Raw genomic sequence first — 25,191 nt, forward strand, 5'->3', positions numbered from 1 at the left:
GGGGGAAAAAAGAACCCCCAACAGTTTTAGTGTTTACCAGTGCCAAACCTCTTCCTAATTGGGGAAGAGAACTATCATGTACATTCTTTGTGCTAGTTATTACATATTAAAATTCACCAGATCTCCTTATATTAATAAATGTAAAAGGAGGAAGCACATAGGTTTCCTCATGCAATAATATCCAAAAAAAAATTTTTATGCAATAAACAAAAAATCAAAAAAGACAAAATATGTGAAAAAGTCCAGTTATATCCAGTGGTCTATACACCAATCCACGAGCATGTGAGAGTGTAAAAGGGTCAAGTGCGCCCAATATATATCAAAAATAAGCAGTATAAATATCAGTCCACATTGAGTCTTCTATAACCGTATCAATGCAATTAAGCCTCTTCAGAATACAGGAAAGGTGACTTTCGTGAGATTGCCTGCGCTTTATTAGTGACTTTCGTGCTCGTTCCCCCTCAAGGGTCCCCACTCACCAGATCCATTCACCCCCTAGGGGGTTAAACGCCTGTAATCTGTGTCCTGTTTATCCGAAGATTCCACCATCCAGTTATATCTCCAATAGGTCCTTCTCAAGGTCTTTTAAAGAGATGCAGGTAAGTCCTTATATCCAATAGTAATTTCCTCAAATAGAAGAGAATACCCTCATGGTGTAGTATTTTTGATTATAGTTGGGAAAAAAGGGGAGAACAATCTGATATTCTTCTTTCAAAAGCAGGTATTTTTAGTTATGTAGAAATTTTAGGAGGCTAATTTCCACTTAAAAATATTTTATTACAAAAATATTTTATTACAAAAAAAAAACCTTTATACAACACTCTGTGCAGAAAAAAAGGGGTTTTTTTTATGCAAGATGCAGTCTAACAATCCATACATCAGCATACACCGTATATAACTAGTGTTATACGGCTCAAAAAGATGTAATGTAACAACCCTTTTTTCAGCAAAAACAAGGAGCCAATATAAAATATAAAAATAAATATATAAAGTAAAACAGAACAGATGCAATATAAAGCACTGATTCCGGAATGCAAAAAAAGGATTTACTTTATATATGTACCAAAAGTTCACCAATTATGAAAAAAATAAATATAAAAATAAAAATCAAAAATGAAAAACAGAATCTCCTACGGTCCTTTACATAAGTCTGCAGAGTATCTGCACTTATTCCCAAAAAACCCCTATTCCCCCAGTGCTACAGTCCCCTTGCTACCGTGGGGTTAAATGATGGTCTCCTCTGGGGTCCGTATAACAGGCTTAGTTTGGGTTAGGAATGGAGCTCCGTATGTTAGAAAACCAAAAAAAACGTTAATGTTAAAAGAAATTTTCCGAACGTTTATCGAACTTGTTCCTACTAACTACAGCCCAAATATTCAACTCGCCGGTCCGTCGTAGAGACAATTCCCCTGAACGCGCGGCGTGCGTTCCAGGCTGCGTTCCAGCGGATCCAGGCGCACCGGAAGTGACGTGTGTGCGTAATGACGCTGTACGCGTTTCGTCAGAGACGTCCTCAGCAGCGATCCTCGCTGCTGAGGACGTCTCTGACGAAACGCGTACAGCGTCATTACGCACACACGTCACTTCCGGTGCGCCTGGATCCGCTGGAACGCAGCCTGGAACGCACGCCGCGCGTTCAGGGGAATTGTCTCTACGACGGACCGGCGAGTTGAATATTTGGGCTGTAGTTAGTAGGAACAAGTTCGATAAACGTTCTGAAAATTTCTTTTAACATTAACGTTTTTTTTGGTTTTCTAACATACGGAGCTCCATTCCTAACCCAAACTAAGCCTGTTATACGGACCCCAGAGGAGACCATCATTTAACCCCACGGTAGCAAGGGGACTGTAGCACTGGGGGAATAGGGGTTTTTTGGGAATAAGTGCAGATACTCTGCAGACTTATGTAAAGGACCGTAGGAGATTCTGTTTTTCATTTTTGATTTTTATTTTTATATTTATTTTTTTCATAATTGGTGAACTTTTGGTACATATATAAAGTAAATCCTTTTTTTGCATTCCGGAATCAGTGCTTTATATTGCATCTGTTCTGTTTTACTTTATATATTTATTTTTATATTTTATATTGGCTCCTTGTTTTTGCTGAAAAAAGGGTTGTTACATTACATCTTTTTGAGCCGTATAACACTAGTTATATACGGTGTATGCTGATGTATGGATTGTTAGACTGCATCTTGCATAAAAAAACCCCCTTTTTTTCTGCACAGAGTGTTGTATAAAGGTTTTTTTTTTGTAATAAAATATTTTTGTAATAAAATATTTTTAAGTGGAAATTAGCCTCCTAAAATTTCTACATAACTAAAAATACCTGCTTTTTAAAGAAGAATATCAGATTGTTCTCCCCTTTTTTCCCAACTATAATCAAAAATACTACACCATGAGGGTATTCTCTTCTATTTGAGGAAATTACTATTGGATATAAGGACTTACCTGCATCTCTTTAAAAGACCTTGAGAAGGACCTATTGGAGATATAACTGGATGGTGGAATCTTCGGATAAACAGGACACAGATTACAGGCGTTTAACCCCCTAGGGGGTGAATGGATCTGGTGAGTGGGGACCCTTGAGGGGGAACGAGCACGAAAGTCACTAATAAAGCGCAGGCAATCTCACGAAAGTCACCTTTCCTGTATTCTGAAGAGGCTTAATTGCATTGATACGGTTATAGAAGACTCAATGTGGACTGATATTTATACTGCTTATTTTTGATATATATTGGGCGCACTTGACCCTTTTACACTCTCACATGCTCGTGGATTGGTGTATAGACCACTGGATATAACTGGACTTTTTCACATATTTTGTCTTTTTTGATTTTTTGTTTATTGCATAAAAAATTTTTTTGGGATATTATTGCATGAGGAAACCTATGTGCTTCCGCCTTTTACATTTATTAATATAAGGAGATCTGGTGAATTTAATATGTAATAACTAGCACAAAGAATGTACATGATAGTTCTCTTCCCCAATTAGGAAGAGGTTTGGCACTGGTAAACACTAAAACTGTTGGGGGTTCTTTTTTCCCCCCTTTTTTTCTGTGTTTTTTTCTGTGTTTTTTCTGTGTTTTTCTGTATTTTTTGGCTTTTTGTTTGAAGTTAGGTTTTTCTACGGCTGAGGCCTCTACCAATCACTTTTTATTTTATTTTTATTTTTATTTCCTGTATGTATATCTTTCTGATTGGAGATTCTATATGAAACTATAGTAGCACTATTTCACTTAGGTGATATAAAGTGGGGTGCAATCAGTTTTTGCCTTGAGTTTTAGGTGTTGGATATATGGGGTGTTGTTGAGATAAAATACGGAACACGGGTTTAATGCACATAGTCCCTGGGGACACGTTAAGGTGATAGATAGACATAAAAGGTTTGAGTAAGCAAAGAGTGCTATTGGAATTAACTGGGTGGAGGTAGCGCCAATAACCTTTAATCAAGAATCATTCCATTTATGCAGGTTGTTTTGTGCAGCCTTTGCATATTAGGGTGGCAGCAACCTCATAAAATAAAGAAAGTTTATACTTAATCTTTTAATAAGACAAAAATTAGATAGAAGAATTCTAAACCAATAAAAAACTATATATAACATAAGGGCACAGGTACAAATCAATACCTATACATATTCCTGCTGATCAAGACCTATTCCATAGGCGCGGCTTTACGTGTATAACTATCCTGCTTTAAAATGTATGGTTTTCCCTTTCATGAACAAGAAAATAATGACGTTATGCTGTTGGGCTGGTATAAAAATGCTGTGAGGCTGGTATGAAATTTTTTCCAGGGCTGGTTTTTGAAAGCATGGGTGTTTGCAAGGTTACTCAGGTGGCTGCGTACCATGCCCATATAGCCTAGAGAATGTACATGTTTTTACATTGCAATACATCTGTTGTTGCCATATTTTTTATCTTGATGAAAACAGCCTATACAGTGACAGTATGAGAACAAAATATGGCCACAACAGATGTATTGCAATGTAAAAAGATGTACATTCTCTAGGCTATATGGGCATGGAAAACAGCCACCAGAGTAACTTCCAATACAGAGTGAAGATAAATTATCTGTTATATAACACATGTATTACCAGTGGAAAGATTTTCATGAGATTGTCGAAAAGGGGCGGAGAATGAGTGGCCTTAAAATGATGCCCCCCCTTGGAAAAAGTTCTGCGGACGCCCATGGGGAAGCCACAATAGTTCTTATACCCAAACCAGGCTATCCAGAGTCATATCATGCCATTTCTCTATTACAGATTGACATTAAAATTCTAGCTAAGGCACTCTCCATTCGTCTCAACCAAATCATACTATCCCTTATACACACCAACCAGGCAGGGTTCATGCCGGTTCGCAACACCTCATTTAATCTTTGGAAACTCTATCAATTTACAAGCCACACACGATAATGTTGGAACACGGGTGGTGGTGACTCTTGACACAGCCAAGGCGTTTGACTCGGTTGAGTGGAAATATCTCTGGAGATGCCTTGAGGGATATGGCTTTGGTCCAAGGTTCATTAGATGGGTCCAACTGCTATATCAAAACCCAACAGCTAAGGTGGAGGCGAATGGATGGCCGTCTCCAGTGTTTGACCTCAGTAGAGGCACGAGACAGGGCTGTCCACTCTCCCCACTACCATACGCTATAGCTGCAGAACCCCTTGCCATATCTATCTGTGCAAACCCAGAGATTGAAGGATTAAAACTAGGACCCTTGACTGAAAAAATTTGCATGTATGCCGATGATACTTTATTATATCTAGCTGACTCTGGCCCCTCCCTTCACAATGCCCTCCAAACAATCAAACAATTTGGGAAATTTGCTGAACTCAAGATAAACTGGGGAAAGTCCCAAATTTTACCAATCGATAGCTTCCCACCCACAGAGTCCCAAAGCAACATGCCATTGCAGAGGGTTGACATAATCAAATACCTGGGGATTCATATCTCCAGATCTTCATCAGATTACATCTCATTGAACATCAAACTATTATTCTCCCTAATCAAAGCTAAATTACAAGCCTGGGCCCATATACCTCTGTGGGTATGGGGTCGTATCAATTTAATTAAAATGGTACTACTACCCAAAGTTCTCTATGTTCTCTGGCACACACCAACCTACCTACCCCTAAAGTACTTTAAGTCACTTAAAGCCCTTCTTAAACCCTTTGTTTGGGGGAATAATAGACACAAACTTACGTTGCAAGCGCTTAAAAACCCAACGAACTTGGATGGTACAGCCCTCCAAGATTTTAACCATTACTACATTGCATCCAAATTATCACAGCTTTTTCATAAAGACAAGATAGTGCACGAATCCTCAACTTACTATGCCTGAAATGGGCATAACAAACCACAGACCCCATCTATGCCATAACAATTGGTACAGAGACTAGAGAGGCAGGAAGTGACAGAAAATCTTTGCTGTATCAGTACAGATGTATATGGGACCTTGTCACTACCAAATTAGGACTTCCACCACACAATGACTACACCCCACAATGGTACAATAAGAGCCTACAGGAATTTCAACATATTCAGAACTCAGAGCTCTGGATCAAGCAGGGAATATTCTACATGCACCATATACTATCAGATGGGGCCCTCAATACATTTGACGTGCTCAGGGAAGAATTTACACTGCACAACCACATGTCCTTCAGATTTCTTCAGCTATGACACGCAGCCCATGCACAGTTCCCACACTACCTTCCGCAACTTACCCCTATACCCGCAACCTACCCCTAAAATAGCATACAGATTGAAGCCTCACTGGGAGGGAGAGGGGGGACCAATGGAAGATGAGGAGTGGGAGGAGGCGATGGAAACCTGCAAGGATGCGTCCCCCAAGCTCTCAGACAGGCTGACACAAATATACATATTTTATCAGGCTTACCTCACCCCACTCAGAGTGGCTAGATACAAGAGAGGTCAATCCACCACATGCCCAATGTGTGGCCTCAAAACAGGCACATTCCTTCACCTCATTTGGTCTTGTCCAAAAATACAAGGCCTTTGGAAACAAGTTGTGACCTCCCTACATGACAACATGGGTTCCCCCCTAGCACTAGACCCGAAACAGTGTCTACTTCGGACATTTCCCGATGTTCCAGACAAATATACCAAAATATTTCTCAACAAAACTCTTTTCTCAGGCAGAAAAATCAGAGCCAGAAATGAGAAATCAACACCCCCAGACATCACAAAATGGAAGGCGGACATAAACGCAACCCTCACCTTTAATAAATTCCTTTACATTAATAGAGAACGTCCAGACAAATATAATAGGATATGGGACCGATAGTTACAGGAATCTGAAACTTGTGTTGTATACCTTTATTTTGTACCATGTGACAAGGGCACTCACATAAAAGTTCGCTGACATCAATAATTGTACTTAATTGTACTATGCATTGAATACCTACCTTAAAATAAGAAGGCATAATTGTATGTATACCATTGTTTTCACTATACTTTTTTTATATCTAGTGGCACAGAAGTAATAAAGTGACCACATCAACAACTTTTTTTAATATATTATGGACATAATAAAAGTTTACGTGGCCAACATAGAAGTTAGGGGTCACATGTTAGTTTAGCAGACTGCCCAGAACTAGCTTAGCTCCTGGAACAGGTTAGTGATAGGTGACTAACAAAAATTACATTTAGTTCAAGCCATATAAACAACTATCAAGGCTCTTCAAGGAAGGCATTTGCAACTCAGTTTAGTAGATCACTTATGATACACTCACCCAACAAAAGAACTTGAAAGAAGACCAATTATACCAACAGCGGCTCCTACTACTGCTGTCGTCCGGCACCCAAACATATCCGTAAATACACTGACCACAGGGGAGCAGAAGAAGATCATTCCCATTGACAAAGAGTTCACCCATGCTATGGAAACAAAAAAGAACCAGCATGAATAATAATTTTGGAAGGCAGAGAAAGAAACTCAAAGCAAATTTATAGTTTTATATGATTATTTATGTCCACTAATAAAATAAAAACTTAAATATAAAATAATGTACACATATTTCATATTTACAGCTTTCATCCAGTAGATGGAGCTTTGCACAAAATGTATTGCCTGTGAATATCTCAACCAACTGATAAACACCTGATAAAGCTTTGCAGTAGAGTAGTGCAGGGCTTAATTTTTGAATAACTCCAGCATGCTTTTAAAACAGGATGTTATCAGTGCACATTGCAATAAATGTATGTAAAAAAACATGTATGCAGTTAATATAAATTGATATAAAACATCAGATTATAAACAATTTTACAATTAAAATGCACCATTATAATTTTAATTCTGAACTCAAAAAGTGTAGATTTGCTATGTTATAGGGAGAGCTAAGAAATGTTATTCAAGTTAATTAAGTAGCATTCCCCCTTCCCCATACCAACATATATATTTTTTCAGTTTAGAGCAGCATTTTAATAAAGTGGGGGGGTCCTCATCAAATGAAAGCAAGGAATATGTCAACAGCACACCAGAGAACCCCATCAAAAGGTGCATCGCTTTTATTGTCACATCACAGCAAAGGACAGCAAAGTTTCGGAGCCATGCAGGACCCCTTCAGCAGGGAACCTTCTTAAGGGGTCCTGCATGGTCCCGAAACATGTCATTGTCACATGCCTGATAAAAGGGTTCCTGTGTGGCTCCAAAATGCTGCTGTCCTTTGCTGTGATGTGATCAGCAATAAACGTGTTAGACCCTTTGATGAAGGTTCCTGGTGTGCTGGTGACATATTCTTTGCTTTGAGTCATTCCAGTACCCAGCCGGCAGTCGCTTCAGCACCCACTTACTCTACAGCCATTTCCAGGAACGTGGGCATTAGGAATATTGTTTTGGTCTCACTAAATGAAAGGCCCTTGCAATTTAAGTGGAAGGTCTGCTTTAGGATTGCAAAGTCTAAAATATCACTACACTATTGCATGTCGTCTTGCTAAAAAAAAAAAAAAAAAAAAATGTAATGTACATATAAAATACAATTTTGTACATTTGCAAAGTGCAAACTTTTATTTGGTTGGGTGATATTGGTCTTTAGCTTCAGTTTTCAAGCATCAGTCCCAAAATACTGCAGCTGTCTCTATATTGCCATAAAAAAAACATTTATATGAGACCATGAAAAGAGTCACATTAGACACTCCTAGAGAGTCATGTCACTTCCTTTATTAAAAAGACAAAGGGACTGTTCAATTAATGGTAAAACATTATAAGATATCTTCTAAGGACCATATGCTAGTTATCTAAAAGGAAGTTGTTAGACATAAAGGAAGCTGTTAGACAATATTCCAGGGATATGAAGAAAGATTATTCAATTACTCTTTTTTTTTTTTTTTATGGCAAACTTATGAATAAAGCATTGAAGCTTTTATCGCAAGGCATTTTACTAATCGGAAACTCATGCCTTTATCTGTGATCTCTACATCTGAACAATGTTTTTTGCATAAAAATAGGTAAAAAGTTCTCTTGGTACATTTATGTGCTGTGGTTATGACTTTAAACAGAAATTACATTTCAATTCTAGAGCTCATAAATAAATGTATACCTACAAAAACCTATTCTTCACATTAAATCAAGACTACTGTATAAAATAAAATATAATTTTATATCATTTGAATTAAAATATCATGTCACTGAAAAAATGCTTTTTATATATATTCAAACCTTCTGGGTCGGGGCATTAATATGTTGCCCCTTTAATGCCCATAATTGGCAACAGTTACAAGGAACACTTTTATATTGAGTTGCTATGTTTTCATGCACTGTACTGATGTGAAAATCTACAAAACCGTATATACCCAATTTTTGCATGTATGTTAAGCAGAAACACAATTGCTTGCTGCTTTGGCTTTCAGAGACCCCTGGCATGCATGCTCTGTGCCTCTATATATCTCGGATTGTCTCTATATACAGCTCTGTACAACTGAACACTGCTGTATACAATTGAATAATATGGAAGAGCCCTGGGGCCATCAAAAAAAAAAAAAAATTCAGAATTCTGAGTTTGAAAGTCAGAATTCTGAGTTTGAATCTCAGAATTCTGACTTTCAAACTCAGAATTCTGACTTTGAATCTCAGAATTCTGACTTTTAATCTCAGAATTCTGTAAAAAAAAATAAAAAAAATTTAATTTACAATTCTGAGTTTGAAAGTCAGAATTCTGAGTTTGAAAGTCAGAATTCTGAGATTCAAAGTCAGAATTCTGAGATTCAAAGTCAGAATTCTGAGTTTGAAAGTCAGAATTCTGAGTTTGAAAGCCAGAATTCTGAGTTTATAAATATAGTAGTCTCTATTAAGAAGATTTTAGGACCAATGAGCAATAATGTAGTAACACCCACAGACCATCATTCTGCAGACATACATGTCTGCTCTGTACATGGATATGTAAACCTATCTTAGTTATAGCACACAGTATAGGGAAGCAGGCAGTGCTGGGTTCTCTAGTACCTCTACTGTATTAATAGTTCCTCGGTTTGCTGTCTTATCATTCCTCTCTGTCATCTGCTCCAACAAGAAGAGCCATGCTTAAAACGTGTGTATTGTGTGTGTGTGTGTGGGGGGGGGGGGGGGGGGACACAGCTTCCATACATAACAGAAAGCAATGGCCAGCACAGCTCTGCACCCCAACTTGTAGGAAACATTGCACTATTGTCCCTAAATTGAGGGAATTGTGAATGGCTAGAAGGCAGCAGGACAATGTGTTTTATGGCCCTAACGGATTGATCGTGGCAATTACTTATCTAAACTAACAGTTGTTTCACAAACAATTAACCTCCTATTAAACAAAAAAGAGATCAAAAGTAAGTAGTGAGAGTTGGTATAGTGGTTAGAGCAGCAGGCTTAAGTAGGTGAAGGCAAGGGTTCTAATCCAGGTGACAGAATATTTTTTTTTTATATATATATATATATTTTTTAAATATGAGATAGTGAGGGCTTAAATTGTATTTTATCAATATATCCAAATAGATTTCAAGGTATATTAACAAAGACACACTGATATATTGAGCACACAAAGTTGTAGTATATGCTGGCTACTATAAATTAGAGAGTAGAGATTTAGAAGAAAAAAATGTGTATATATTAGGGTGATCAGATGGGAGGATTAAAGTCTTGAAGTGATAGTATAATGGTTAGAGCAACAGGTTTATGTCGTTGAAGTTGTTGGTTCTAGTCCAGATTAGAACTTGGTATATATATATTGATTTTATATTAAACTTATTTTAAACTATGAGTTAGTGAGGGCTTGTATTTTATTGATATATCTAAATTGATTTCAAGGTATATTAACAAAGACATATTGATAAAATTGTTCTATATGCTGACTACTATAAGACCCCTTTCACAGTGGGGCGCTTTGCAGGCGATACAGCGCTAAAAATAGTGCCTGCAAAGCGCCCTGAAAGAGCCGCTGCTGTGTCTCCAATGTGAAAGCCCCGAGGGCTTTCACACTGGAGTGGTGCGCTGGCAGGCCACTACAAAAAGTCCTGCTAGCAGCATCTTTGGAACGGTGAAGGAGCGGTGAAGCTTTGTGGTGGTTTTAACCCTTTCTCAGCATCTAGTGGGGGCAAAAGCTCCACGCTAGTGACCGAATAGCGCCACAAAATTGGCAGTAAAGCACCGCTAAATATAGCGGTGTTTTACCGCCAACACACCCACCGTGCCAGTGTGAAAGGGGCTTAAATTAGAGTAGGGATTTTTTACAAATCGGTGTATATATTAGGATGATTTTGGTAACATGGGGCCAGTTCTCAATTTCAGAAGACTGTCCCTGGAAGCTGCATGATAACCACCATGTGTCACGACTCTGTACTATAAGGTAATCTGTGTGTGTGTACTACAATGTACATGCACACGCCGATATCTCCCCTTCACTGATTGGCTGTAGTTTATCCCCACTGACACTGAGGCAGCGCCATTTTCCTCTTAGCTACACCGTTGACACAGGGACATTTTTTTCCAGCTAATGACACCTCCGATGCAGGGTAATTTTTTCCATCCAGTGGCACCACCGATGCAGGGTAATTTTTTCCATCCAGTGGCACCACCGATGCAGGGTTATTTTTCTTCTTTACTACTGTTAGCCCCTTATGTGTGCGCCAGTTTTAAACTCTAACATATTGCAAATATACAGTATATGCATATACAGGTACAGTATTTTGCTCTGTATGCCACTATTTTCTCAAAATCCCTACCTGAGAGGGGGGAGCAGGCACAGTTGGGTACTGGATGACCTTGTCCTATCTCAGCTGTGGAGACTGAGGTGACAGTAGGCTATAGTCATCCTCACGGATACATTTTTGGGACTCAGTGCCATTACAATGATCAATGCTAGAGTCACTGAGAACTATAGTCATTGCTAGAGACAGAGCTGTCTTTCAAAATCATAGGGTTCTAACAACCCAACTTCCCCGCTCAGTGTTATTGTTTGTGCTAATGTGTGTGCTATGCAGCCATGATATGTAGTCTCCATGCAGAATAGTATGCAGAGATTGTGCAACTGGGGAGGCAATTAGTGACATGCAGTAAGTTTTAGTAGTAAAGATGTACAGGGCCATGCACAGTAACTAGTGTATGTAGTGGCCAGGGCCGTCTTTAGCGCAGGGCAAACAGGGCAGCTGCCCTGGGCCCACCTGCTGCAGGGGGGCCCAAAGTAGCTGCACTGAAACCCACGCTCCTGCCCGCTAGGTCTTTTTTTAAGCCGGAGTTCCACAACCTGCGCTGGTCATTTGCTGGCTGCTCTGCTTTGTTAGCTGCCGTTCAGAATCCTCTCTGCTCTCTACATCTCTACATGAGAGCAGATGAGGGAGAGGGGCGAAGAATCTACACGATCCTCGTGAAGCCAGCAACCTGCATGGACGTTCTGTGTAAGTTATGCTTTTTTGTCACAACAGAATCGTGTGACTTCCCTTCCAGTCAGATCCTGCTGCTTTCCAGGAGCAGACCGCGACTGCATGTGGGTGGGATCGGCATCGGGGGGGGGGGGGGGCAATGATGCCATTCTAACTGCACCCGCAAGAGCCCGGGAGAAAAGAAATTCCACATGCTGCCTAAGTACTGTGTGTAAATATGGATGGGGGAGTGATTGTTAGTGATGGCCGAACGGTTCGCCCGGCGGTCGTTACGGCTGTTCGCGATTCGCCCAATCGGCGGACTATTGCCGCCGTTCACCCGGCGGACTTCCGTGTTTTTACTGTGTAAAAGAACTTTGACCTATGATGACACATCCATCATGGGGTACAGGACAGCCAATTGAGACATTACACACATGGACACTTGGACATTCCCCCTAACTTATAAATACACCCGATCCGGCGGCCATTTTACATTCTTTCTTCTGTCACTATAGGGAGAGGTTGCTGTGTGGAGCAGGGAGAGATTGCAGTGACCCAAATCGCTAGCTATTTGGTACACAAAAGTTCTTTTCAGGACTGGTATATAGGTTTGCTGTGCTACTGATTGTTGCAGCAGCCTGAGTGTCTTTTGTCAGTTTAGAGAAAGGGACAGGACGGTGTGTCTGCTGTAGGGACAGTCAGTTTAGTCATTAGCTGTTACTATCAGGTCCACAAAAGTGCTATTCCAGTTATTGTTCCAGTAGCCTCTGTTTTGTCAGTTTATATAGGGACAGGCAGAAAGCTGTGTGTGAGGCAGTGAGGGTCAGTTTAATCAGTAGCTGTTACTATATTAGGTCCACAAAGGTTCTTTTCAGGACTGGTATCAGTGGTATGGTAATAGGCTTGTACACGTATAATATTCTTTCTTCCAATTATAGAAAGAATATTATACTTGACTGCTGCCCTTCTGCTGCAGTCTGCTAATCATTCACAACCTACTTGTTTCACAAAGGTCCTTTATAAGGACTGGTAATAACCTGGTGTAGGGTGCTATAGTACATAGGGTTGAGTGAGGTACAGTCTGCTATTCTATAAGGACTGGTATAGGTTCACAATACATAGGGTTGAGGTGCACTACTGCTGACCGCTGCCCTATACTGCAGCAGTCCTTCATCGGTATAGGGACTGACATACAGTCTGCTAATCACTCACAACCTACTTTTTCCACAAAGGTCCTTATAAGGACTGGTAACTTGGTCTGTCTAGGGTTCTACAGTACATAGGGTTGAGTGAGGTACTGTCTGCCATTCTATAAGGACTGGTATAGGTCCACAATACATAGGGTTGAGGTGCACTTCTGCTGACCGCTGCCCTATACTGCAGCAGTCCTTCATCAGTATAGGGACTGACGTACAGTCTGCTAATCAGTCACAACCTACTTGTTAACTTGGTCTGTCTAGGGTTCTATACTGCAGCAGTCCTTCATCGGTATAGGGACTGACGTACAGTCTGCTAATCAGTCACAACCTACTTGTTCCACAAAGGTCCTTATAAGGACTGGTAACTTGGTCTGTCTAGGGTTCTACAGTACATAGGGTTGAGTGAGGTACAGTCTGCTATTCTATAAGGACTGGTATAGGTCCACAATACATAGGGTTGAGGTGCACTACTACTGACCGCTGACCTATACTGCAGCAGTCCTTCATCGGTATAGGGACTGAGAGTTTTGTCACAGGGTCATTTAAAAAATGACAGGCAGAGGAAGAGGCAGGCCCTTCCGCAGGGGTGGTATACAGGGGTGGGTCATATTTCTACTGGGGCTGCTTATTATGAGGGGCTCCCACCATCCCTGTGCTGTGCTGACTTCCTCCTTGGCCTGCTTATTATGAGGGGCTCCCACCATCCCTGTGCTATGCTGACATCCTCCTGGGGCTGCTTATTATGAGGGGCTCACACCATCCCTGTGCTATGCTGACATCCTCCTGGGGCTGCTTATTATGAGGGGCTCCCACCATCCCTGTGCTATGCTCATTATGAGGGGCTCCCACCATCCCTGTGCTATGCTCATTATGAGGGGCTCCCACCATCCCTGTGCTATGCTCCTTATGAGGGGCTCCCACCATCCCTGTGCTATGCTGACTTCCTCCTGGGGCTGCTTACGGGAGAAGGTGTCAGTGATGTATATCACGGTGCTGATGTCAGTACTCTCTATCACGGTGCTGCTGTCAGTGCTGTATATCACGGTGCTGGTGTTAGTGCTTTATGTCACGCTGCTGATGTCAGTGCTCTCTATCACGGTGCTGTTGTCAGATGACTCTATCACGGTGCAGGTGTCATTGCTGTATGTCACGCTGCTGATGTCAGTGCTCTCTATCACGGTGCTGGTGTCAGATGACTCTATCACGGTGCAGGTGTCATTGCTGTATGTAACGCTGCTGGTGATCATCTCCTGCACCCTCTTCTTTGTCTACCCTGGTCCCTGACCTTCCCTCTCCTCCATTGCCTTCATGCGCTCCACAGTCCTGAATTGTCACAACAATTTCCCATATAAAAAAAGAATGCTTGTAGTTGTCGATCCCAGATTCACCTCATACATGTGTTAGGTCATTCGCCATGTGGTAGGACTATGTTTGCACAGCTATTCATTATTTTGTGGCTGCAAATTTGACCTGTAGGTTTGCGAAGTTCGCCTCCCATTGAAGTCAATGGGGCCCACCGCGAACGTTCCGGTTCGCAAACTATCGCCCGCGTTCGTGGTCCACGTTCGCGAAACGTCCCGTCGGAATTTCGTCCATCACTAGTGATTGTGCACACTGTGACAGCCTGATCTGGGTGGGGGGGTTAGATTGTATTTATGCACACTGTGATCGTCCAGTATGTCCTCTAATATAACCCCCCCAAGTCAGTCTGTCCTCTAGTACAGTCCTCCCATTTCCCAGGCCAATCTGTCCCCCAGTGTAATCCCCCCACGTCGGTATATACCCCAGTATGATCCATCTGACATGGGGGGATTATAATGGGGACAGACCTCCTGGGGGACAGTGGCGGAACTACCAGGGTTACAAAGATCACACTTGCGACCGTCCTTGGTGTTCCGACACTGTAGGGGGCACCCAGCGGGATTGCTGACTGGAGGTCTCTGAACAGAGAGCGTCTCTCTCATAGAGCCCAGAGCCTGCACTGACAGTTCCCCCTCCCTCCTCACATGCACGGATGGGAGAGAAGAGAGCTGATATGCTCCTTTCCCTCTTGCCCCGCTCCACCTTTGTGCACCGTGGGAATTGTGAAGCCCAGCAGCTGAATTTGATCATTCCCACTTCCCAGGGTGCACACAGAGGGAGAGGGGCAGATTCGCTTAGTTCTCTCCATTCCGTGCAAGTGAGGAGGCAGGGGGAACTGTCATTGCAGGCTCTGGGCTCTATGAAAGAGATGCTCTCAGCTCAGAGTTGGCACTGATAGGTGGCATCCATGAGCACTGATAGGCAGCATTGAGAAGCACTGATAGGTGGCACTGATAGATGGTATTGATGAGCACTGAAAGGCGGCACAGATGGGCACTTATAGGCAGAATTGATAAGCACTGATAGGCTGCACTGGGCATTGATAAGCCCTGACAAGTGGCACTGATAGGCGGCATTGAGGAACACTGATAGGTGGCATTGATGAGCACTGATGGGCACTGATAAGGGGCGTTGATGAGCACTGATAGGCAGCATTGATGAGTACCGATAGGTGGCACTGATAGGCAGCATTGAGGAGCACTGATAGGTGGCATTGATGAGCAGTGAAAGGTGGCACTGATAGGCTGCACTGATGGACACTCACGTGCGGCATTGATGAGCACTGATAGGCAGCATTGATGGGCACTGATAGGCGGAATTGAGGAGCACTGATAGATAGCACTGATGGGCACTAATGGTGATGCACTGATAATCAGGGCATTGATGATCAGTGCCCTGATTTTTTGTGTAAATAAGGTACTGACATTCTTGCCACTTAACGGCTCTCCTTTCCTCACACAGACACAGCATGGAAGGAAAGTACTGCCAATAACCAGCAAGTCTGTTTATATGTGATCAGCTGATCACCTTGTAAAGGGCTGCTGTGATTGGCCCTTTACCGTGATCTGTGATCAGCTGTGTCTGAAGGACACAGCAGCTACAGAGTGCGCTGGTTGTGTGCCCCAGGGGGCACACAGGAGGCAGGGCTCTGGGAGTTTGTCCATGAAAGCCCTCCCAGAAATGGAAGCCCGGGGCTTTGGTGCAAAGGGGGGGTCAGGGGGGCCCTTCATGATTTCTTTCTCCAGGGCCCTAATGTTTCTAGTTATGCCTCTGCCCTCAATCCTGCACTCTGCCCATAGAGGACCCTTCAACCCTGCACATAGAGAACCCCTCAACCCTGCACTCTTCACATAGCGCACCCCTTAAACCTGCACTCTGTACTAAAGGAATCCTCAACCCTGCACTTTGCATATAGTGCACCCCTTAACTCTGCATATAGTGCACTCCTCAACTCTGCACTCTGTACGTAGTGCACTCCTCAACCCTGCAGTCTGTATATAGTGCACTCCTAAAATCTTGGTATGTAACAATGCCTCACTGTTTAGTGCAGTTTAGCCACACCCACAAGTTGATGCAGAGATAATGATTTGCAGTAACCTCAAGCAACCAATCAGTGAACAGCCATATGACAAGTGTAACCACGCCAGAAGTCTTAGGAAGGCAGTCGGATCCTCCGTCGGCTTTAGTAGCAGTGAGCGGTAGGAGACGCTGTATCTATCTGGTTCTTCTGACATATTGTGAACAACGCTATGACATTATCCTTTGTTTGTGAGTGTACACTGTGAAGTTATATAAATAGCATTAAAGATGTTTTAAATTAGATTACGCTATGTCCGCTGTTCTTCTCTTTCACTGAATTTTGAGGGGGATGAGCGCAGAGGTGGATAAGAAAACGAAGATTGCTGCCACTTTTTGATTGTATATGTATACACCAGATTGAACCTTTTTTCTGGTAAGGGTTGTATCAAGGGGGGTCTCTTCCACACGCCCCCTGTTTCAACCTGTGCACGTGTGAAGGTGGTGTTTGTCGGTGTCAGCATTCTGCATTCATTCCGCTTTATGAATCTGCAATAGAATTTTTTATACAGCGTCTGATAGTGAGTTCCATGATCTGATATATGGACTATATGTTTAGCTACACAGAGCATGGATTACAAAAAAAGGACTGATGTTAAAATAATTGCTTTATTGTGGCAGTTATTTGTAATTAGCGCTGCTTGAATCTGTTTTTTATAGATTTGTGTTAATTTAGTAATGATCTGCTGTAATCTCTAGCAACCCATCAGTGAGCAATAATGATGTGCAGTAACCTCTAGCAACCAATCAGTGAGTGTTAAGGATGTGCAGTAACCTCTAGCAACCACTCAGCAAGCAGAAATGATGTGCAGTAACCTCTAGCAACCATTTAATCAGTGGCAATGATGTGCTGCAACCTCTGGCAACCAATCACAATCGCTACCTGATCTGCTGCAGTAAACTGATTCTTGAGTCTAGCTGCTATCTGTTGTATTTCTTAGGTGGGGGGGGGGGGCCAAGAAAATGTTTGCCTAGAGTCCAATGAATAGTAGAGACAGCCCTGGTAGTGGCAGTGCAGAGCAGGCCATGAGCTGTATGTACTGGCAGTGTCAGGGCAGTCATTAAACACAATGTAGGGACAGGGTAGTGAGCAGTGTGTAATAGCATTTCTGTTCAATCAGCATTATATGATGGCAATGCAGACATCCCAAGTCTCCCGTATTTGACGACGGGCTGACAGATACCCGCAAGCGTGGCATGATCTCCAGGCTGTCAACCGCAGCAGCCCGAGCTACCCCCTCCTCCAGGCCAGGGGTGCCAGCGGCATCGCTATGGGGATTGATTGTACGAAAGCAGGTGCAGCACAGTGATTTCCCATGTGTCCCAGACTGTTACTCTGCCCTCCTCTTGTAACCCCCCAGCTCCCTCAATCACGGATCGCCCGTCCTCTGCCAGTCCAGCTCAGAGAAAGTTAGGAAGCCAGGGCAGCCAATGGAAGGTGAGCAGCAGCTGTCTGAAAATGACCCTGCATCGGTGGTGTCACTGGATAGAAAAAATAACCCTGCAACGTTGGTGTCACTGGATGGAAAAAATGACCCTGCATCAGTGGTGTCATTGTATGGAAAACAATTACCCTGCATCAGTGGTGTCATTGGATGGAAAACAATTACCCTGCATCAGTGGTATCATTGGATGGAAAAAAATTACCCTGCATCAGTGGTGTCATTGGATGGAAAAAAAATGACCCTGCATCGGTGGTGTCACTGGATGGAAAAAATTACCCTGTATCGATGGTATCATTAGCTGGGAAAAAAATTCCCTGTGTCAACGGTGTAGCTAAGAGGAAAATGGCGCTGCCTCAGTGTCAGTGGGGATAAACTACAGCCAATCAGTGAAGGGGATATATCGGCGTGTGCATGTGCATTGTAGTACACACACACAGATTACCTTATAGTACGGAGCCCAGGGCTGAGTCGTGACACATGGTGGTTATCATGAAGCTTCCAGAGACAGTCTTCTGAAATTGAGAACTGGCCCCATGTTACCAAAATCATCCTAATATATACACCGATTTGTAAAAAAAATCCCTACTCTAATTTAAGCCCCTTTCACACTGGCGCGGTGGGTGTGTTGGCGGTAAAACACCGCTATTTTTAGCGGTGCTTTACTGCCAATTTTGTGGTGCTATTTGGTCACTAGCGTGGAGCTTTTGCCCCCACTAGAGGCTGAGAAAGGATTAAAACCACCACAAAGCTTCACCGCTCCTTCACCGTTCCAAAGATGCTGCTAGCAGGACTTTTTGTAGTGGCCTGACAGCGCACCACTCCAGTGTGAAAGCCCTCGGGGCTTTCACATTGGAGACACAGCAGCGGCTCTTTCAGGGCGCTTTGCAGGCACTATTTTTAGCGCTGTAGCGCCTGCAAAGCATCCCAGTGTGAAAGGGGTCTTATAGTAGTCAGCATATAGAACAATTTTATCAATATGTCTTTGTTAATATACCTTGAAATGAATTTAGATATATCAATAAAATACAATTTAAGCCCTCACTAACTCATACTTTAAAATAAAGTTTAATATAAAATCAATATATTGAAAATATATATATATATATATATACCAAGTTCTGAACTGGACTAGAACCTACAACTTCAACAATATAAGCCTGTCACCCTAACCATTATACTATCACTCCAGAACTTTCAACTAGTGCTTTTTAAGTTTAATATGAGATTAATTCTCAGTGAAATTACTGCATTAGTCCAGACAAGTAATGGATATGATCGATCTGTTATGACCAGTCTCCTGAAATTGTGAACCGCCCTCGGGGAAACTGAAGATGACACCTTAATGCTCCCATCTGATCACCCTAATATATACACATTTTTTTTTCTAAATCTCTACTCTCTAATTTATAGTAGCCAGCATATACTACAACTTTGTGTGCTCAATATATCAGTGTGTCTTTGTTAATATACCTTGAAATCAATTTGGATATATTGATAAAATACAATTTAAGCCCTCACTATCTCATATTTAAAAAATATATATATATATATAAAAAAAAATATATTCTGTCACCTGGATTAGAACCCTTGCCTTCACCTACTTAAGCCTGCTGCTCTAACCACTATACCAACTCTCACTACTTACTTTTGATCTCTTTTTTGTTTAATAGGAGGTTAATTGTTTGTGAAACAACTGTTAGTTTAGATAAGTAATTGCCATGATCAATCCGTTAGGGCCATAAAACACATTGTCCTGCTGCCTTCTAGCCATTCACAATTCCCTCAATTTAGGGACAATAGTGCAATGTTTCCTACAAGTTGGGGTGCAGAGCTGTGCTGGCCATTGCTTTCTGTTATGTATGGAAGCTGTGTCCCCCCACACACACACAATACACACGTTTTCAGCATGGCTCTTCTTGTTGGAGCAGATGACAGAGAGGAATAATAAGACAGCAAACCGAGGAACTATTAATACAGTAGAGGAACCAGAGAACCCAGCACTGCCTGCTTCCCTATACTGTGTGCTATAACTAAGATAGGTTTACATATCCATGTACAGAGCAGACATGTATGTCTGCAGAATGATGGTCTGTGGGTGTTACTACATTATTGCTCATTGGTCCTAAAATCTTCTTAATAGAGACTGCTATATTTATAAACTCAGAATTCTGACTTTGAATCTCAGAATTCTGACTTTGAAACTCAGAATTCTGACTTTGAAACTCAGAATTCTGACTTTGAAACTCAGAATTCTGACTTTGAAACTCAGAATTCTGACTTTGAATCTCAGAATTCTGACTTTGAATCTCAGAATTCTGACTTTTAATCTCAGAATTCTGACTTTGAATCTCAGAATTCTGACTTTTAATCTCAGAATTCTGTAAAAAAAATAAAAAAAATTAAATTTACAATTCTGAGTTTGAAAGTCAGAATTCTGAGTTTGAAAGTCAGAATTCTGAGTTTGAAAGTCAGAATTCTGAGATTCAAAGTTAGAATTCTGAGTTTTAAAGTCAGAATTCTGAGATTTAAAGTCAGAATTCTGACTTTCAAACTCAGAATTCAGATTATTTTTTTTTTGATGGCCCCAGGGCTCTTCCATAGAATAATGCTAGATACAGCCCCGAGACACCATATACTAATCTGCCTTGTTATATACATCCTGTGGCAGGGTGAAGCCATGCCACTCTGTAAAATAGCAGTCTAGGCCAGGATTTGTAGAAAATAGGCACACAGCACAGGTGTGTACTAGGTTTATTGTGGTTTACGAATCAGAGTTCAGGGCACCATCCTCCCAGGAGTCAGTGTGTGTCTACAAGGTAGTCGAGAGGTGCATGGCTGCACCAGGACAGAGATAGGCCAGAGCAGCAGGAAGCTGCAGGAAAAGACAGAGAACTGACAAAGGTACAGAGTTTGTCCGGGAGCAATGGGACATAGAGTTTATGGTCAGGAGTACCAAGGTTTGAGGCCTGAGCAGCAGAGCTGCCAAAGAGAGCACAGAATAGTATTTTGCTTGTTTTGATGGTGAAAACCCCTACTGGGGCAACTGATGTCTTTTGTTGAAAGTTTCTTTGCTGTTATAAATAAAAGTGGGCAGAAAAAGCCCTGCGAAAGAGTTGTGTTAAACACCCCCAAGTTGTCACAAAGCTCTCACCTTCCACACTCTGCAGAGTTGCGTTAAACACCCCCAAGTTGTCACTCCCTGGATGGGCATGGAAGGTGAGAGCTTTGTTCTCTCGGATGACTTCCCGGAGCCCCAACAAAAAATTTGAGTTCTAGGCATTGAATTTGACCCTGCTGACTATGGCAATGTAAACTGGTTGAACAGGCTGGAGAATGTCAATGCCAAGGTGGCAAGCTGGAAAGGTTGGCGGCTTTCCTTGAGGGAAAAGGTCAATCTGGTCAAGAGTTACCTGATTCAGATTTTTCTGTATGTCAGTTTTGTTTGCGTTTTGCCAGTTTCTCTCTATACCAGGGTCTATAGTTGTTTCTTCCAGCTGTTTTGGGGGAACAAAATAAACCTTGTCAAAAGGAATGTGACTTACCTTTTTAGGCGGGAGGGTGGTCTAGGGATGATCAACCCTGTAGTCTTTTTCTCTCTGATGTTTGGGAATTACAATCTTGGTAACATGTTGGCAGAGACTGCCTGGGTGTGTTGGTATTTTCCAGTCCTGCTTTAAGCCTTTTCTTTGAGACTGGGAAAATAGTGGGCTTGTGTAAAGCCTGAGGGTCAAGCATGATAAGCTCCCGGCTTATGTTTCCCCGTATTTGAAAATGCTTCGGCAGTGCCAAGTAACACCAGAAGTCAGATCTCTTCCAAGGAAACTTCTTGAGAAGCAGATCATGAGCTCTGGCCTTAAGACATTGCCCAAACCTAGTTTTGGGGTGGGTTTGCGATTGATTAATTTGAAGAAAATCCCAATGAAGTTTAGGGATCAGGCTTGGCTTTTGCCATTCTTGGAAAACTATATGTGAAGGACAACTTGAAGTTTCTTTCCATGAGTGATCGGGGCTGCCCGAGAGTGGAGTGTGGAGGAGTGGTGGAGTCTATGGATCACTTTCTACTTCAGTTATGCAGAGTGGGTGTATGGGGCATTCCAGAATCATTGGGATTGTGATTTGGAAACACTTTTTTTAGTTAGTCTATTAGTACGTTATTTCATGTGGAGTGCACGGTGTCAGATATCCTTACAGAGTAAAATCCTCCCTGTAGAAGTGGTTATGCAGGACATTCTGGGTGAGGTTGGGAAGACTCAGGGTCTTGAGAAAGACAGCTGGCAGCAGGAGGCCTGGATAAGGGCATGGAGGAATATCAGGACTCTGTAGCTGTTGCCTGTTGATCTTGGGGTATGCAGCTTTTCTTTGTATTCTTGTTTTACTCTCCTAGATTTTCATATCAAAAATATTTTTGATAAAAGGCTACATGCATGGTGACGGTGATCTCTGGCTCTCTCGAAGGGATTATGTTGTGTGCAATTTGGTTTGCACCATTTATTATGTTCCTTTTTTGTATATTCATATTCAATTATTTTGTAAATATGTTTTATATATTTATTATGGTTTTATTGTATACAAGTTGTTGTTTGTAAGATTTTTCAATAAACAAAATTAACCCCTCATAATAGACACAGCAGGTGTACAGACCCAGGAACCCAGTACAGGGATGGTGGGAACCCCTCATAACAGGCCCATTAGGTATACAACCCCAGAGACTCAGCTCAGGGATAGTGAGAACCCCTCATAATGGGCACAGCAGGTGTACAGACCTGGGAACTCAGTATGGGGATGGTGGGAACCCCTCATAATGGGCACAATGAGGCTGCAGTTGATGGGAAAAGCGAGGCTGCAATTGACAAGCACAGTGAGGCTGCAATTGATGAGCACAGTGAGGCTGCTTATGATGGGCACAGTTTTATCTAGCAGTAATTATATATAATCATCTGATAAATGGCTATTTACAGCCCTACATTACTAAAAGTTTTATTTTTCAGTTTGTTTGCGCCCCCCGCTCAAAAATAATGTTGAGCACCAGCCACCCCTGCCTCCACTTGCAAGTATAAACTAAGCCTTACAGATTACATAGAAACCTTTACATATTTGCTTCTATAAACCTTCCACTGTTTTTCAATGAACATATTTAGGTGTGGCCACTAGATGTCATACTTACTGCAGAGCTGTAAACTCAATTCATAAAGAAGCCCTGTGTGACTCACATTTTACAAACCCCCCTGTAAGCTCAAAAGTTATAGCACATAGCATATTATACCACAGATGATGTCTAATGCCGTGTACACACCATCGGAATTCCGGCCAGAAAAAGACAGATGAGAGCTTTTCATTGAAAATTCCGATCGTGTGTATGCGATTCCGAAACGCCAAAAATCATGCATGCTCAGATTCAACTATGAGATGGAAGCTATTGGATACTGGCTATTGAATGTCCTTTTTCTAGTCCGGTCATATGTGTTGTACGTCACCGCGTTCTAAACTATTGGAATTTGGTGTGACTGAGTAGAGGCAAGACAGCTTGAGCGGAATTCCGTCGGGAAAACCATCAGAGCTTTTTGCGACCAGAATTCCGATCGTGTGTACGCGGCATAATGCAACATCACCATATCATTACGAATTGAGAAGATCTCCAACTTGCCCATGAGATGTCCCATTTATGTCCAGGTTTAGTAATTACATTTTCTGCATTATACCCAGCTTTTGTTCTAAAATATCTTCTTATATAGTAAAAAGATGTAGTGCAACCTATATTCACTAACACCACAAATGAATTTGTGCAATACAAAAAAATGTTGATACTCAAATGTGTTCCATCCACCAGTACTATCCGCATGCTAAAAGTCTTCAACTTAAGAATCACCTGTGATCTGCAAGCAGTCACCACCCGTGCTTCGTATATGCTCACTTTCAGACAAGACCCTGATTATTAGTCAAGTGCCAGATGCACTTTTGCACCATCACGGGTCAATGATCAGATGGCTCCTTAAATTCAATCCTTATCTCCTCCACTCCACTCTGATGTGGACAATCACTTGTGTAAACATAGGTGTGTGCAGGGGGTGGGCCAGGGCCCACCCTAATTACTATGTGCAGTGACGAATCCCCCTTCTGCCTAGGCTCCCCTCCTTGTTTGCCCCCTCGCCCCGCAGTGCTGCTGACTTCTCGCCTCTCCCCCTGGCTGCAGCGGTGGATGTTTCAGGAAAGAGAGGGGGGAAGGGGCTAGTAAATATGTAATTTACCACCCCTTCCTTTTAAATGAACACACCTCCTCACTGTGTCCATTCATAATTGAAGCATAATAAACAGACTTTGTCCCATAAACCCCCCACCATACTTACCTGAGCCCTCATTAAATCCAGCGCTATGCACATCTGCAGCTCTTCTCTCCCTTCACTTCCGTGACTCACTGGCTTTGCTGGGGCAGCGGGACAGGGAGGCACCCAGTGCTGTCAATCAAAGCCAGTGACGAGAAAGCGGGGGGGGGCAAGCCCCGTTGTCTGTGTCAATGAAAAATTGTCCACCAATTGGAGCTGAATGGACTATTCCAAGGATTCCAATTATATATTTTTGAAAAATTATACAATTTTATTTATCCACAATTAAAAATTGGATTAGTAGATCTTACAGTGTCATTTTCATTAGCAATATTGTGGGAATGAGAAATCCCTTTTGTGATCTTAACCGTGTGGATGTCCAGTGCTATGGGTTAAGTTCTGTTCCTCATTTCTGTTCTGTCATTTTGATCTAGATTTATTTCAAGTTAGTTTTGAATTTTTGCTTGAGGCCATAGCCTCTTGTTACCCACAGCAGCTGTATATTCCCTCTCTCACTCTTTGCCCTTGTACACACAGTCGGAGATTCCGATAAACCAAATCCGTCAGATTTTGTCCGTCGGATTTTATCCAACGGATTTTGTCCGAAACGGTTGCATACACACGGTCGGACAAAGTTGTCGGAAAATCCGACGTGATGACGTTATTTCGTTACGACGGGACTACGTTCACGCTAGTAGCCAATAGCTTTGGTGTAGGAATTTGATCTGAGCATGCGTGGCACTTTGTCTGATCGGAATTCTCTACACATGAGCGGGGTATGTCCGATCGTAGCATTTTGTCGGAAAATTTTACCAAGTTGGAAAACTTGGTCCGTCGGATACTCCGACAGAAACAGTCCGATGTAGACCACACACAGACGGAATATCCGACAAAACGGTCCAATCAGACATATTCCGTCGGAATCTCCGACCGTG

At 42.2% G+C, this 25,191-nt stretch overlaps 1 protein-coding gene across 1 annotated transcript in view; it reads right to left on the reverse strand.

Moving 5' to 3' along the window:
- SLC16A10 (solute carrier family 16 member 10) overlaps positions 1-25,191 on the reverse strand; it is a 145,043-nt gene that overhangs the window by 31,968 nt on the left and 87,884 nt on the right. The window contains exon 2 of the mRNA XM_077487109.1: positions 6,763-6,907. Coding sequence (XP_077343235.1) covers positions 6,763-6,907 — 145 coding nt within the window. The remainder of the gene's footprint in view (positions 1-6,762; positions 6,908-25,191) is intronic.

Source organism: Lithobates pipiens, unplaced genomic scaffold (genome assembly GCF_037356315.1).
Source record: "Lithobates pipiens isolate NorthernLeopardFrog02 unplaced genomic scaffold, aLitPip1_a1.2 Scaffold_18, whole genome shotgun sequence".
Classification (NCBI taxonomy): domain Eukaryota; kingdom Metazoa; phylum Chordata; class Amphibia; order Anura; family Ranidae; genus Lithobates; species Lithobates pipiens.